Raw genomic sequence first — 15,332 nt, 5'->3', positions numbered from 1 at the left:
TGCGCTTTGTGCTCTAAACCAGAACTGAAATGCTTGCTTCTGTAGCCATCTGTTTTTGTTTTTAAAGAAACCTTTATACAGTATATAAAGCAAATTCTCAGATAATTGCTATATTATGCTTGTTGAACATTTGACATTTAAGGCCTATTTTCAATAAATACTATAAAACTGTGGATATCATTATTGCATAAACAACTAGAAAAAGTGCTCCTCGGAGCACAAGTCTCCGCCACGTCAGGTAGGTTATTATGGCCTCCTGGTGGCGCTGTAATAGGCCAATGTGAAAAGGGTTCCATTTCTTCTTAGGCTTTTCACAGCAATGGGACTCATGATTTTGTCATGATTCATGATTTTGTTCCAAAAATGTGGTTTGCTATATTAGACCTGCTGGTGGCGCTATAACAGGCCAATGTGAAAAGGGGGGCATTTCTTCCTCGGCCTAGTGGGAATGTGCGTACAAGATTTCACGGAATTCGCACACTGCCTTCATGATTTGAGGAATTTTGTTCAAAACGGACCTATCCTGCAAACTTTGTAAGCCAATGTTAGGCAAGTAGGATGGAATATGAAATATGGGACAAATCCATCTTGATCACATGACTACAGAGATACTGTGTACCGATTTGTGTGCTTTTTGGACAGAATCTGAAGGAGTAAGAGGAAAACATTTGTTTTACAAAAGTCAGCCTCCTGGTGGCGCTCTAAAAGGCAGATGTGAAAAATGCAAGGCAAAGGTTTTTCCCTGGCCTCTAGGGAGTTTGCGTGCAAAGTTGCACGCAGATCGGTGCAGTTATAGGTAAAAGCGCGAATCGGCCTGTTATAGCGCCACCATGAGGCTGATGTGAACGTTTTCAAGTGGCATTTCTTCCTGGGCCAAGTGGGAATCTACGTGGAAAATTTCACGGAAATCGCATGCTGTGTTCATGGTTTGAGGCATTTTGTTAAAAACAAACCAATCCTGCAAACTTTGGAAGCCAATCTTAGCCAATCAGGATGGAATATGGAAAATCGGACATATCCGTGTTGATCTTTCGGTTGAAGAGTACATTTTGCAGTGTTCAAATCATGTATACTTTACATTATTTCATACCATTTTTCCAAAGCATACTTGTATTATTTACTTTTTTACAATTGCCAATTTGCAAAACACACAATACATGTACATATCTGGTGTATGGTTGAAGCATTGTATTTCCTTGTGATTATGGTATAATTAGGACTTTACGTTACAGAAGTGTAATGCAGTAATGCAGGTGTAAGACCTGTTGTGTTTGTATTGTGTGTTATATGGTTTCAGGTATGTGAAACCGCAGCTGATAAAACTCTTAAATTGACTTGACATTTTCTCTTAGCTGTAGCCAAACTACTGTCCTGACTTTTATTATTACTGCTGTTCCTGCTGTGACACCGGAATCTCCCATGGGGATTACATAACTAAAAACGAATAATTATGACCTCTCCTATGACCCTGGGGCTAAGCCACTGACCTAGTTGAGAGTCCTAATTGAGAGCCCCTGCTCTCCAGCTCTTTATTATTATATCAGAAAATGCATTTTCAGGTTGGGATACCAATTTTATCCAATCAGGATAGAGATACAGGATACAGATTAACCAAGTGAAATTGGAAGTGATGACACAAATAAATGAACAGACAAAATTGGAACTGAAACAATATATAATTGAAGCTGATAAATGGGTACTCTATCCTGATTGGCTGAAATTTTGCAACCCCCTGAACATGTGTATTTAACATCAAACTTCTATTTTGGTGATGGCTCGTTAATACAGGTTGGCGATTGTACTGTAAGTCGCTTCACGCTCTGTGTGAATGTACTCATAACACAAACAGCAGTTTCAATGAATGTGAATAAATTGCACAGAATAAACGCTGTATTCTGGGGGAAACTTTCGCTGAAAATAGCAGATCTACAAGCTCACAACGCGCCGCAACGTTTATCGGCTATTTTCAGCGAAGATAAATTATTTAATGTAGACTGCAAACAGAAAAGTCAAGTAGTATAGAGCCCTGAGGGATTCTGGTCAACCAAGGATAGGGTTTAAGTGGTTACATTGAGTAACTAGAAAGACACAAAAAGGGTAGGCAAGCATGAACATACCTGTCCTATTTTTGCATTTTCACACACAAAGGTTTCATGAGGGACGGCCAGCTCTGGGAAGTATTCGTTGATGTCCAACACATGAACAGTAACGGCCACTCGACTGGTCAACACTGGACTGTCTGTAAGAAAAGGATGTTGAAGTCCTTTTATTTGTCATGCTGTATACACACACAGCATGCACAGAGTAATGCTTGATTCGTACTTGGTTGCGGACCACGTCACACAGAGAAAATAGTCCATATACAAGCTCACAGCGCTTCACATTTGTGACGTTTTGTGATCTTATATATCTGCTATTTTCAGTGGGTGGAAGCGGCGTGCACACTACGTATAAAACAGCCTTAAACAAAGTGCAATGAAATGCTTCTACTGTATGCTGTGTCCTCCAGATATAAAGGGTGAATAATAATACAAGAACATATAATAATAATAATAATAATAGCATAAAACATGACATCGAGTTTAATCATTGTGTGACCTCCCTATCTAATGTTTAGCCATCAATAGTACTAAGTTAGAGTGATAGCTAGTGTGCAGTTTGTGAGCAAAGCCACACAAATCACAATGCGGAATTCAGGTTGGCTGGATCTATCCTCTTTAGCACTTTTTATAGCGTGGCTCTGTAGGAACCGAGCTGTCTAAAAGAGGGAAGGTCTGTGAGTCTGTCTGTCTGTCTGTCTGTCTCTCTCTCTCTCTCTCTCTCTCTCGCTGGCTGTTTGCCCTGGACTGCGTTCTACATTGTAAAATAAATACAAAATAAAACAAACACACCAACATCTCTTGCATTATGTTCCTCTGATCCTCAGATATATAACAGATAATGTAAACGTCCTTGACCTTGATCGTGCCCTTGACTGAATTGACTTTTCCACCCAGACGTTAAGCATCTCTTCGAGATTCACACCAGGATTCATGAAACATCACTCAGCCGCTCTGGAGTATACAGCGCTCTGCCACTGCTGCAGGCAGGGTACTGACTGGTGAAACCGTATTACACTGTACTACTGACATCAGGTGGATATCCTCAGTATTTACATTTTAAGGGTTGACGTTAGCAGAGAGTAAATGAAAGTGTCCTTGAATAAGAAAGTCTAAACCTGCTCACTCATTCAGAATTTCTCTAGATAAGAGTCAGCTATATGGCTGGAAACCCCAAAAAAACTGAACAAACAAACAATAAAGTGCCCCCCCCCCCAAAAAAAAAAGAACAAAAAAAAGAAGACAAGGTATAAAGGGCTGCTTAAGTAGTTAATGCAAACACAGTGTGTGACTGTATTATTAAGTGATGATGGGAGGGATAGTGAGGTAGAGATGAAGCATGTCCTCTCCTCACAACATTAAACAGTTCACAGCGTCCCTATAGGAAGAGCACAAGCTATTTCTTCTTTTTTTTTGCACAGGTGCTGTCATGGGGCTGTAGCTTTAAGAAATGCATCCCATATATTATTAATTACAGAACTAGAGCCTCCTGGGAGCTGCTAAAGCACAATTATTCATACTCCTTCCAACGCCGGAAAATCTTTCGGTTTGGAAAGGCTCCGCAAACTATAGTTCGGAGAGTCAGGACATCTGGAGGTGCACGGATTCCGAGGAAAAGTTCTGGGACCGCCGCTCTCGAAGCCTCGGAATGACGTCAAGTTGTAGTAGGAATTAAGGAGTATGGACCGTGCTTAAGTCAAAACCATGATTGTTTGCTATGACTGTAAGGGGGAGATGTTCCTTTCCTTGTGCCAAAGCCCAAAAGCAAGGTACACTTTATGGATTTGATGTGTGAATAAGGCTCTATAGTGGTGAAGGGCTTAGTGTGCACTGTGTGTGTGTGTGTGTGTGTGTGTGTGTGTGTGTGTGTGTGTGTGTGTGTGTGTGTGTGTGTGTGTGTGTGTGTGTGTGTGTGTGTGTGTGTGTGTGTGTGTGTGTGTGTGTGTGTGTGTGTGTGTGTGTGCGTGCGTGCGTGCGTGCGTGCGTGCGTGCGTGCGTGCGTGCGTGCGTGCGTGTGTGTGTGACTGTGCGTGCGTGCATGCACGAGGATGCATGGGCGGTGTGAGTGTGTAGACTCGGTGGGTGGTGGAGGACGATGATACAGGGGACAGTTGGGGGTGGGTGGGTGGATGTCTGCAGCTCAGCCTCACAGGGGATTGGAGATGCAGCCATGCCTCAGTTGTCAACCTGTCAGTGACCTTGATAGAAAAAGCAATCTTCAACACTGAGGTAAAAAAAAAAAAAAAAAAAGACAGACAGAGGTTTTCCTTCTTGGTGCTGTGCACCAACTGAAAGACTAACATTGATGTGAGGCAAGAAAAAAAAAAGTTGTATTTATTTATTTATCTATTTTGGCATTGGATCATCAGATTTTCTGATCTCGATTTTAAACGGCTTAACACCTTCTGGGTCTTCAAAAAGCTATAAAAGCTGTCTTTGAAAGTTACAGCTGTTTAAGATAGCTGGGTACAGCGGGTTATCTTTCCCATCATCTTCTATCAGCTGGGATCCTAAATGAGACAGCTCATCTCCATAAGTATCTGCTGAGGTTGCTTGGCCTGTGGTGAGTAATATATCTTTCACTCCACTAGATGGAGCAATGGTATAGTGGTTTTATTGGAATTATACTGGAGTCAGCATTTCAACAACACCATTATGCTCTTTTTACTTTATTGACTCTGTCCAGCATTGCTTGAGTGGTCAACCCTAAATATGGCTGTCCGATATGGCTTTTCTACTGGATGTAATGCGATAATTAAATTGTTTTTATTGAAAACCTTCCAGCTTTTTATGGCATCAACCACAGGCCTATTAAAAAGGCTGCAGATATGGGGATAGAAAGGTACTTCAAAGTGTGGACTCCATGAATTGATGGTGTAATTAAAAGGAGAAGTTACATTACACACATGCACACGCACACGCACGCGCACACACGCACGCACATGCACGCACATGCACGCATACACACACAACTGCACACAAATATGCACGATATTGGCAAGTTTAATTGCAATATTTAACAAATCAAACAAACCATCACCCAAAAAAAAAACACTCGGCTACTTTTTTTCCTTTCTTTCCACATTATGGTTAGATATGTGCATCTCCTTAAAAGCACCACTGTATTTCAAACACCCCAAAAGACACCGTTATTCGTACAAGTATAAGTCCTCCAGCTCTGTATGACTGCTCTGTGTCGTGACACATATGGTGCTCTAGCTTTGCTGCATGGCCGCTCTGTGTGTACAGCAACACGTATGCTTCTCCCTTTGCTGTATGACTGCTCTCTGGAGAACGTCACACAGTTCTCTCTCCCCGTGCAGCATGACTTCTCTGTGACGAGCATCACACGGCGCTCTCCCTTTGCTGCATGACTGCAGTGTCTGGCTGTGTCTCAATAGGTGGCTTTGTGTGTGCAGCTCTAGGCTGGGGTCTCCAGACTCAGAAAAGGCACTGTGTACTGTAAATGACCACACTAGGAGGTGGCTTCACTGTCACCCAGTGTCTAATGTCAATGGACGTATTTTCATTCCAGTGGGGCAATAAAGAAAATGCATGGAGGAAAGATATTGTTGATGAGGATTGCGGGACAGTCATATTATTATTCCAAGACTTTGCCCTCTACTCAAACGAGCCATTATTAATGTGGGCATTGCGTTTGTATATTGTTTATCTGTTTGTTGCTCTTCATGGTTTGAAACCTGCTGCGTGGGAACAGAGACACCACCCAGCCATACAAAGTCTTAAATAAAATAAGATAAAATACAATGTTTCACAGGAGGACCAATGACAGTCAGCCAAGACCCATAAAGGGAAACTCTGGCAAACCTCAAGCCAAGGTCAAAAGAGAATCTGAAATCAAACGCTGTGCAATGGAACTGCTGGGTTCTGAGTGAACATATGAAAAGATGAGAAAGATACTCTCCCTGCAGGTATCACTGCACCATGGAGTTCATCTGATATATATATTTTACCAACTAGCCCTGTATTTGTGTGTGGGGGTGTGCGTGTGTGTGCATGTGTGTGTGCATGTGTGTGTGCGTGTGTGTGTGTGTGTGTGTGTGTGTGTGTGTGTGTGTGTGTGTGTGTGTGTGTGTGTGTGTGTGTGTGTGTGTGTGCTGCTTACAAGGACAATGGTCTAAAGGAATGCTGGATCTGGGCTTGCAAGTGATCCCGATCGGAAGCCAGTGTGGGCAGGTTGATAAGAAAGGGGGTTTAAAAAAAGAGCACATGGGTGGGGCTTGGGTCCACTGATATGGCCAGGTTTGCACAAAATACAATCCTGCTGTGAGCCCTTCGTTGCTCGATTCATGTGCCAGGCATGATAGGCTGAGCCGTCGGCCCTTCGCCACCACTGCCATCATCCCTCCTCCTCCCTATCCCAATTCCAATACAACAAACCACCAACACAAAACACACACACATTTTTCCTACTGGTACTTGTGAAGGACTTTTGACTGCTTTCCATGAATTTTTGCTAACCTCTAAAAGTTAACCATCATCACTATGCTTAGTCTTAAACCTAAAATGTTCCCACTTTCCATAATCTTCCTAATCTTTAGATCCTCATGAGGACAATTGATAAGAACCAAATGTAGAATATAAGATAGCAGTACAGATGCACACACAGATGCACACACATGTGCGCGTGCGCGCGCGCACACACACACACACACACACACACACACACACACACACACACACACACACACACACACACACACACACACACACACACACACACACACACGTGTGTACAAGTACATACATATCGAGAACAGTATTTAGATTTCATCAGCCATGACCTTGAGTGGAAGTGGCTAATACTAGTTTCCAGGGCGATAAAAAGCTTCAAGTTTTGACAGGCCTTATTTCACAGCTAGCCCTAATGAACACACAGAGTGGGTAATTTTGATTGAGCACCAGCCAGCCTCCAAGATAACGACTTTGACGGCTCGTAACAGATCTGACGACTTGATGACGATGGATTTGCTTATTTATCTGGGAAATTTGCTCCACTTCCTTCATAAAAAGATAATTAGCTTGATGATTCATCTTAAAGTCACAGCTACACTATTTAAAGCTCACTCTTTCTTGGCATTGCTTCACACGTCTCTGCCTGGCGGGTTCTGCTTTGTCAACAAGCTCTCGTCGAATGTTTACTGCATCGCAGAGGTGGTGAAACAAGAGACACACCACATTGACATTGCTTGGGGGGAGAAAGCAACAACTTCTCTTATTATTTCTCCTTTTATTTAAATTGTATTTTTTATACTTATTCCTTCATTAGGGTACCCTTTCATCTTCTGTGTTAGAGATACTAAATGAAACATTTATGCTTGCAATTATGTACGTACATGTTGTTTTGATCAAATAGAACATTCATAGAGTACAACTCTTCAACCTGAAGTGTGAGAAAGCTCTTCTCAGAGATGCCTTTATATCAAATTGTGGAGAAGAAGCTGTTAATAATTCAAGCGGGCGGGCGGACGGGCGGACGGACGGACGGACGGACGGACGGACGGACGGACAGACAGACAGACAGACAGACAGACAGACAGACAGACAGACAGACAGACAGACAGACAGACAGACAGACAGACAGACAGACAGACAGACAGACAGACAGACAGACAGACAGACAGACAGACAGACAGACAGACAGACAGACAGACACACACACACACACACACACAGACACACACACACAGACAGACAGACAGACAGACAGACAGACAGGACCACAATGGAAACAAGTCCCCAAGACTTTTTTTGGGTTATCCTTTTGCTTTTAGCCTAAATGTCTGACAGTACCTCAATCAATCAATCAATCAATCAATCAAAAACAGACAGACAAACTGCACAGTGAGACGTTGTTCTAGATGGCGGTACAGACAAAGCAGACAATGTCCTGAACGTAAACCCTGCAGGAGAGTCATCATGGTTTATACTTTATGGTCACCCATAAACCTTTCCAACAAAATGGGATTGGAGTATTGACGTGAGGTAAGAGTGTATTAAATCCGTCATACAGATTACGGTGGACGAAGGACAATAACACCTACTGTGTACATTAATCACAATCGATGATGTTGTCATACTTACTAAGTTTGGTTGCCACGATGGAGATATTGTGCTGGGCAATGCTCTCTCTGTCGAGGGGTTCATTGGTAGAGATGGTGCCCTCCACCGGGTCAATGTCAAAGTAGCTGTCCAAGTCACTCTTCCAGTCAATGGAATACCTACACAGAACGTTGGGTTAATGGCAGCCATTTCGCGCACAAACAAGAGAATTAAACCAGTGGTGATTTTCCCCCTGGGACTTGTGCATATGAGTTGAGGTGTAATATAACGTGGCGTCGCCTTCATTATTCACTCTGAATGGCAATTTCAAGGAAATATGCTGAACTTTGCATATACTGTACATACTCTAGTATTGCGGGCACATGCACACACACACGCATGCACGCACACGCCTGCACCCCCGCGCACACACATACACACGCACACACACACACACACACACACACACGCACGTGGCAAACGCTGAGTAAACGTTTTGCCAGGAGAACATAAATGAATTTAACACGCTACTGTATCAAACAGTATCAATCTCTCACAAGCTACAAACGACAAAGAATGCCAGACGGATGGTGCGGCACGTCCTCTGTGAAATGTGGCCAATACCCCAAAGCTGGACTATAAAACACTCTTCACAATCTTGAAATCACATGGCATACCACATCCCACACCATTTTCGCTGTTTAAGCTTAAAAGACAGTTGCTCATAAATATGTATGGTGTATGTTTTTTTTCTTCACTACACTGCCTGTTGCCCAACCTGAGTCAATCATTATGAGACCAGAAGTCCAATGCAATATTCATGAGAAACTCAGCCTATAAGAAGACCTCAGTTCCACCCAATTCTACCATTTCAATTTCCAATTACCCGGGTTCATTCTTTAACCCTGTTTTCTGGGGAGTCGTGAAGCCGAACATGATCTTGTCCAAATAGCTCAGTGTGAGTGTCTTTGATGAATATTACACAAAGGGTTGAAAGGGTCGATACATTGAAATTCCCTCCTCAGGGCGGAATGCAGTTTTTTTGCGCTTCAGGAAACAAGCCTTGTTTCATGGGGTTCAGTTCGAAAATGGAATTCTCAAATACACATTGATAGGGAAGGTGGCCTTGTATAGATCAAGAAACTGTCTAGGAGCCCACACACCACAGGTCTGATAACTCCAGTTGCTGTTACTATGACAACTCAATTTCCTTTAAGGGATCAATAATGGTCTATTAATGTCAATCTATAAATGAATCTCTGTGTGTATTTGTGTGTCCCCTGCATATCTTGAGAATATTCCGACCAATCGACTTCAAACTTGCCGTGGACATCGCCAACGACCTGAGGGATTGATGGTTGTACAGAAATCTATATATAAATCCACAAATCTCAGTATCTTGTCTGTGTGTCTGTATTTCAGTGTCCCTTTTGTGAGTGGAAAAAAATGTGTTGCACACTCTGGCACTCTTTCCTCTCTTTGTTCCCGGGGGTCATCACCTCACCACAGCCTTTGGTGTGCGTTACCTTTCCTGCATTTATGCCCATATATGGAGATCCCTGATGTCATCGACGTCATAGACTTGCCTCCAAGTCGTGACTACTAATTGAAGCCGAGGCCGAATTGGGCCAAATCGCATGGATGAGCCCTGACAGCACATGGTTGGTGCTACAGACTCCAAATTTCGCACACAGATAGCTCAGACCTTTGCCTACGATCTTAGCTAGGCCTCGACCCGACCCGATATGCGGTTTTCCGGAACCAACGCGAAAGGTTCGGAATCTCCATATGCGGAGTCCTGACTACTAATTGAAGCCAATGGACGCGGAATCCAAATTGGCCCGAATCGCATGGATGAGCCCTGAAAGCACATGGTTGGTGCTACAGACTCCAAATTTCGCACACAGATAGCTCAGACCTTTGCCTACGATCTTAGCTAGGCCTCGACCCGACCCGATACACAGTTTTTCGGATCCGGCAGGAAAGGTCTGGAATCTCCGTATGCGGAGATGACTGACATCGGGCTGTTCCGGAGCAAGCGCTGACTCATTGTGACATCACTTCATAAAAGGCATCACATACACTAGATGAGTCAACAAAGAATCTCTGAGTGTGGCATAAGCTAAACCCCGGTGAAGGAGAAATAATTCGTAACAACTTGGTACTTCTAAATTATCATTGCAAGTTCATGGAAAGCCGGAAGGAATTGCAGGAGCAGGCCTTCAAGACATCGACTCAAGTCCTTCTTTATATACAAAAACTGGAGCAGGAAAAAAGAAAAATGAACCAAAAAATTACAAAACTCGATTGGGATGCGAAATGGAAAGCTAATAAGGCTGTTGATGGGGATCAGATGGGACAGTCAACATCTGCTGGCCAGACAGGAGGAGCAGACGGAGGAGGAGACAGTGTTCCTGGGGAGCAGATGGAACAGTCAACATCTGGTGGGAAGACAGGAGGAGCAGACAGAGGAGGAGACAGTTTTTTTGATGAGATCGGTGATGAAGAATTAATTAACTGTGCTGCTTTTACTGAAGAAAACAAGGATCAGTCAAGATCTGAGTTGGATGAGGTGCAGACGGGGGAGACAAACATAAGACAAGCTAAATCAACAGCACAAGACCAACAAAAAACAAGTTCTCCAAAAAAACTCAAGCTGAACTCTCCCGCTACAAAAAAGAAAAGAGCAACAAAGCGTGGGACTGGGATGATGACTTGAATGATGCAGATTTATGCAGGCTGCATATTCTGCTTAAAGAAGAAACAAACAAAAAGCGACAGAGATATATGCCATATATGGGCATAAAAGGACACATACAAACAGATACATAGATCCCCATATATGGGCATGAAAGGGAAACAGACAGACAGATCCAGAGATCTCCATAATAAAGTCAAAACGGGTCCAATGACAACAGGTATAATGGGGTTTGCATTAAAGGGGGAACCGGCACTGTGTCTGCAACACAGTCGAAGGCACAGACAGATACAGAGATCTCCATTATGGGCATAAAGGGACACAGACAACCAGATACAGAGATCTCCATATATGGGCATAAAACTATGACAACAGGTATAATGGGGTTTGCATCAAAGGGGGAACCGGCACTGTGTCTGAAACACAATTTCGCACGCAGATAGCTCAGACCTTTGCCTACGTTCTTAGCTAGGCTTCGACCCGACCCGATATGCGGTTTTCCGGAACTAACGCAAAAGGACACAGGCAAACAGATGGCCAAAACGGGTCCTATGACAACAGGTATAATGGGGTTTGATTTAAAGGGTGGAGCATTCATTCCCTATTTACATCGTTCCTGTGTAGGCCGGTCCCCGACTAGACCCCCGGCCACCCGAAGGGCTAGACCCTCGGCCGCCCGAAGGGCGGCCGAGCTTCTAGTTATGATAATAGCTACTGCAATAAGTACTCTGACAATTGGTACAACGGGTATTGCATAATCGGAGGGCCATGCGCATCAGTATGAGTAAAAGCAACATTCATGCATTGTAGCAAATTGTCCTTGACTGACACACTGAACCATTATGTAATATTCTCCTTCTTATTATATATTTTTTGTTGTTGTTTACAATAGAGGTAAAAATGCATCTATTCAATACAATCTTCATATTATAAAACAAGATAAAAGACTACACACATCAACGACTTAAGTACATCACAAATCTAAAGTCTGCCTCAGCATGCACTGCATACTGCAGATATGAAAATTAATTACCGTGCTATCTACTTGAATCATAATGTGATGTCAGGCCACTGAACATTACTGACAGACTTTAGCGGTGAGAAAGTCAATCTTAGGGTATTTAACACTCTAGCAATTGTTTCTAAGACACTACGGTTTAATCAGAAATACAGAGTAGTTTTACATCCTCCCAAATGTCTGAAAGTTAGTGACCTCATCGCTTCTAATAGACTCTCAAAGTGGTGTGAACTTTAGGGAGCACTTAGGAATCAGTCAATGATGCAGTATTCATGATGCTACATTTTGTTTGCTTCAGTGACAGAAAACAATGCATCGTCGTACTAAATATCCTTGTCTTCTCGGAGTGTAAAAGCATAATTCCCTATGCATGAAGGGTCATTGGGTCTATTGCTGTATGGGGAAGAATGCGAGGCCAATCTCGGATGGCACAAAAGAACAAAGTCTGCTGTTGTACTGATGAATATTTTACATGCTCGAGACACAAGTGGGGAAACACACAACAAAGTAAATCAGCTTTTGTGTTTTACAAATCTCTTTCTTGTCCATTCTGTTGTTTCCTCTGTACTATTAAATATTCATGATAAAACAAATAACCCATTCTGCAACAGGTATTTTTTCCATTTGTGTCAAGCTCTTTGAGTGGGGTGGCGTGTACTCAAATGCTTTAAAACAAAAGCCAAAGGATTATAAAAACAAGAACATGCATTTTTTATCATATGCCGTTTCTGCATTCGCAAGAGTCTATTGTTGTCTCCCGCTCTATATGTATTTTAAGGCAAGTACACAGGATTACGTTTGTGTGCACGTGAATGCGTATGTGAGAGAGAGACAAAGACGGGTACAGCGGGTACTCGCAATTTGTATCGTTCCCGACTTGCATCGTTCGCGAGCAGGCCAATTTCCAAGTATATGTACATATAAGTACCTGACAGGGCTGCTGCTGGCATCCAAGTCCTGGGCCGTGACGGCACCAATGATGGTGCCGGCGCTTGTGTCCTCATACACATCCATCAAGTAGGCGTGTTTATTGAATACTGGGGGCTCATCCACATCCAAAACGTTAATCTTCACGGTCGCCGTGTCTTTGAAGGCCCCGAAGGTTTGGAATCTCGGATCCATGTGAGCGTTGGAGGCGTCCACCTTGAAGGTGTACGACTTCTTGGTTTCGAAGTCCAACGGCTGAGGGGGGAAAAGAAAACAAATGTGGAGTTTAATAGTAGGCCCAGTAATAAAAGCATCGGAAAGATACTGTAGATGTAAAGATGTAAATACTCTGTTGTGCAAAGAACAGATTTTCAAGCTACAGTAACATGCAACACATAGTTAGCTTGAAAATGACACTTTCTGTATTCATAATTAATGAATAATAATGTTTATTGTCCCCAAAGGGATATTTGTTTGTTCAAAAACACAAAAAAACAACACATAACCAAATAGCACAAAACAACATATCACCAAGACAACATGAGGTCCCCCACTGTAATAAACTTGAGGAGTTCTCAGTTGATTTCACACAGCACCACAAATGTTAACACTGACCATGTTCAGGACGAATTATAATAAAGAATACAAGTCAGGTACAGAGTTTATGAATAACCCTAATACCAAAGGTCATGCAATGTTTTCATCCCATGTATGTATTCAATTCAATTCAATTCAATTCAATGTATTATCATCCTGCATTTCATCACCCACACCCACAACCCCGGACCTTACAAACAGGGTGGAAAGTGTAAATGTGACTTATATTCATTGGAATGCCTGAGGGCAGCACTTAATTACATTGGTTATCCCGGCCGTCCAATCAGTACCCTCAGAAGGCAATCTGATGAATATGTCACATCTGCATGGAAAGCAAGATTGAGGTGAACAGTAAGGTGTAGAATGACGAGCCAGGCAGAGATGTTTCAGAGTTGTGCCATTTACTCATAATTCAACACTGTTTACAAACATTTCCTCATGGCAGTGGCTACAGCCTCTGTAGGGCTGGCAGCTACAAAAACAGACCCTTCCCATTTCCCCAAGCTGGTACATATAGACCCTGGACTATAGATACACACGGAGATAGACGGGAACGCCCAGGAACGCCCCATTCGATTTTAGCTTGGGGGAAAACAGAACGATCTGCCTCATAGAGTTACATCATACACGATTGTTTGGATCACTTTCAGAGCTATTTTATGGACGATAGAAACAATGTCAGCCAAGACAAATCCATCAGAAGGACAGCTGGAACACAATCGTCCACTCGCCCTCGGAAAAGTTGACTTATTACTAAGATATATGTTACTAAAAAGACCAAACATTGCAAATCTATGAGCTCACAGTGCGTCAGAACGCGACGCGCTGTAACTGTGAGCTAGATTGGCAATGTTTGGTTTATGTTCCCCCCAGAATACGTAAACTGGGGTTCATGTGGTTTATTAGATTATCTTTATATCTTATTGCATGAGTCAAGTTTCAGCACAAGCACCACTGAGATCGGAGATCTCTTTCCCTCTTTCCATATCCGTCTGAATACGAAAACACTCGCCCCAAAACACAGTCGCCCCGGGGCAAACCCGCCGGGATTCACCTGGTATTCCTAAACGTAACCTCAGTAAAACTATGCCTAAACATAACCTTATTCCTAAACGTAACCTCAATAAAACGTTGACAAAACATAACTTTATACCAGGCGATTAAATCAGATAACCTCGGGCCATTGTTGGATCCTCTGTCCAGTAAAGGACAACATTCCAATCGGACTCTTGTTTAATTTGCTAATGTAGCGTTCCTTGTCGAGTGGCAACAAGGTTCTGTGCCTGTGATCTGGCAAGCCATGACACCTGCTTTTTAAATTGGTATACTTTTACAGCATATGAGTTTGAAAACCACACATCCCTCGGTCTATACCAGCTGGGGGAAATCTGTGTTTTCCCCCTTGCCGACTCCGCCCCCCTAGGTACAACCCACTGATGACACTACGCCGTGTGCATGCACACCACCACCTCCACAATACAGGGCACTGTCAAATTCCTAGTTCTAATACACCCTTCAAGAACAACATCTACAGACACTAAATACCAATTACTAATACAAGTAAAACAAATAAGTCAAAGTTACTAAAGAAATACCAAACAAAAACCCAAACCAACAAAAACCCTCCAACCACACCCCTCTGTCTTCCCTGGCCCAAGCGAGCTCAGACGAGCGAGTTGCCGTGCCGAACGTTGCGAAGTCCGCTTCAGCCGACTCAGCGCCATTTAAGTTACGTCCCGATAGGGACAGAATCGTAAATCATGTTTTCGGGTGAGCGTTCTTGTATTCGGCACAGCTGCCAATCAAAGTGACTACTTTGACTAATCACAGCACAGTCTTTTTCCGGGACTTGGAACTACACTGCCGTAGACTGTATATACGCTCCTGGGCGTACATTCCCCTGAAACCCCCGTCGCCAGGAAGCAGACCT

General features: G+C 43.1%; 1 protein-coding gene across 1 annotated transcript in view; it reads right to left on the bottom strand.

The window, feature by feature from the left end:
• The window catches only part of LOC311038570 (cadherin-12-like), a gene marked incomplete at both ends in the record, with an annotated part of 117,561 nt that overhangs the window by 19,322 nt on the left and 82,907 nt on the right, over positions 1–15,332 (bottom strand). Inside the window, 3 exons of the mRNA XM_084048143.1 lie at positions 2,118–2,239; positions 8,205–8,341; positions 12,807–13,060. Of these exons, the coding sequence (XP_083904269.1) occupies positions 2,118–2,239; positions 8,205–8,341; positions 12,807–13,060 (513 nt within the window). The remainder of the gene's footprint in view (positions 1–2,117; positions 2,240–8,204; positions 8,342–12,806; positions 13,061–15,332) is intronic.

The sequence above is a fragment of the Gymnoscopelus microlampas genome (assembly GCF_963454915.1).
Source record: "Gymnoscopelus microlampas genome assembly, chromosome: 22".
Classification (NCBI taxonomy): Eukaryota; Metazoa; Chordata; class Actinopteri; order Myctophiformes; family Myctophidae; genus Gymnoscopelus; species Gymnoscopelus microlampas.
Note: the sequence above shows the minus strand (reverse complement) of the source record. Positions and strands in the feature narration are given on the sequence as shown.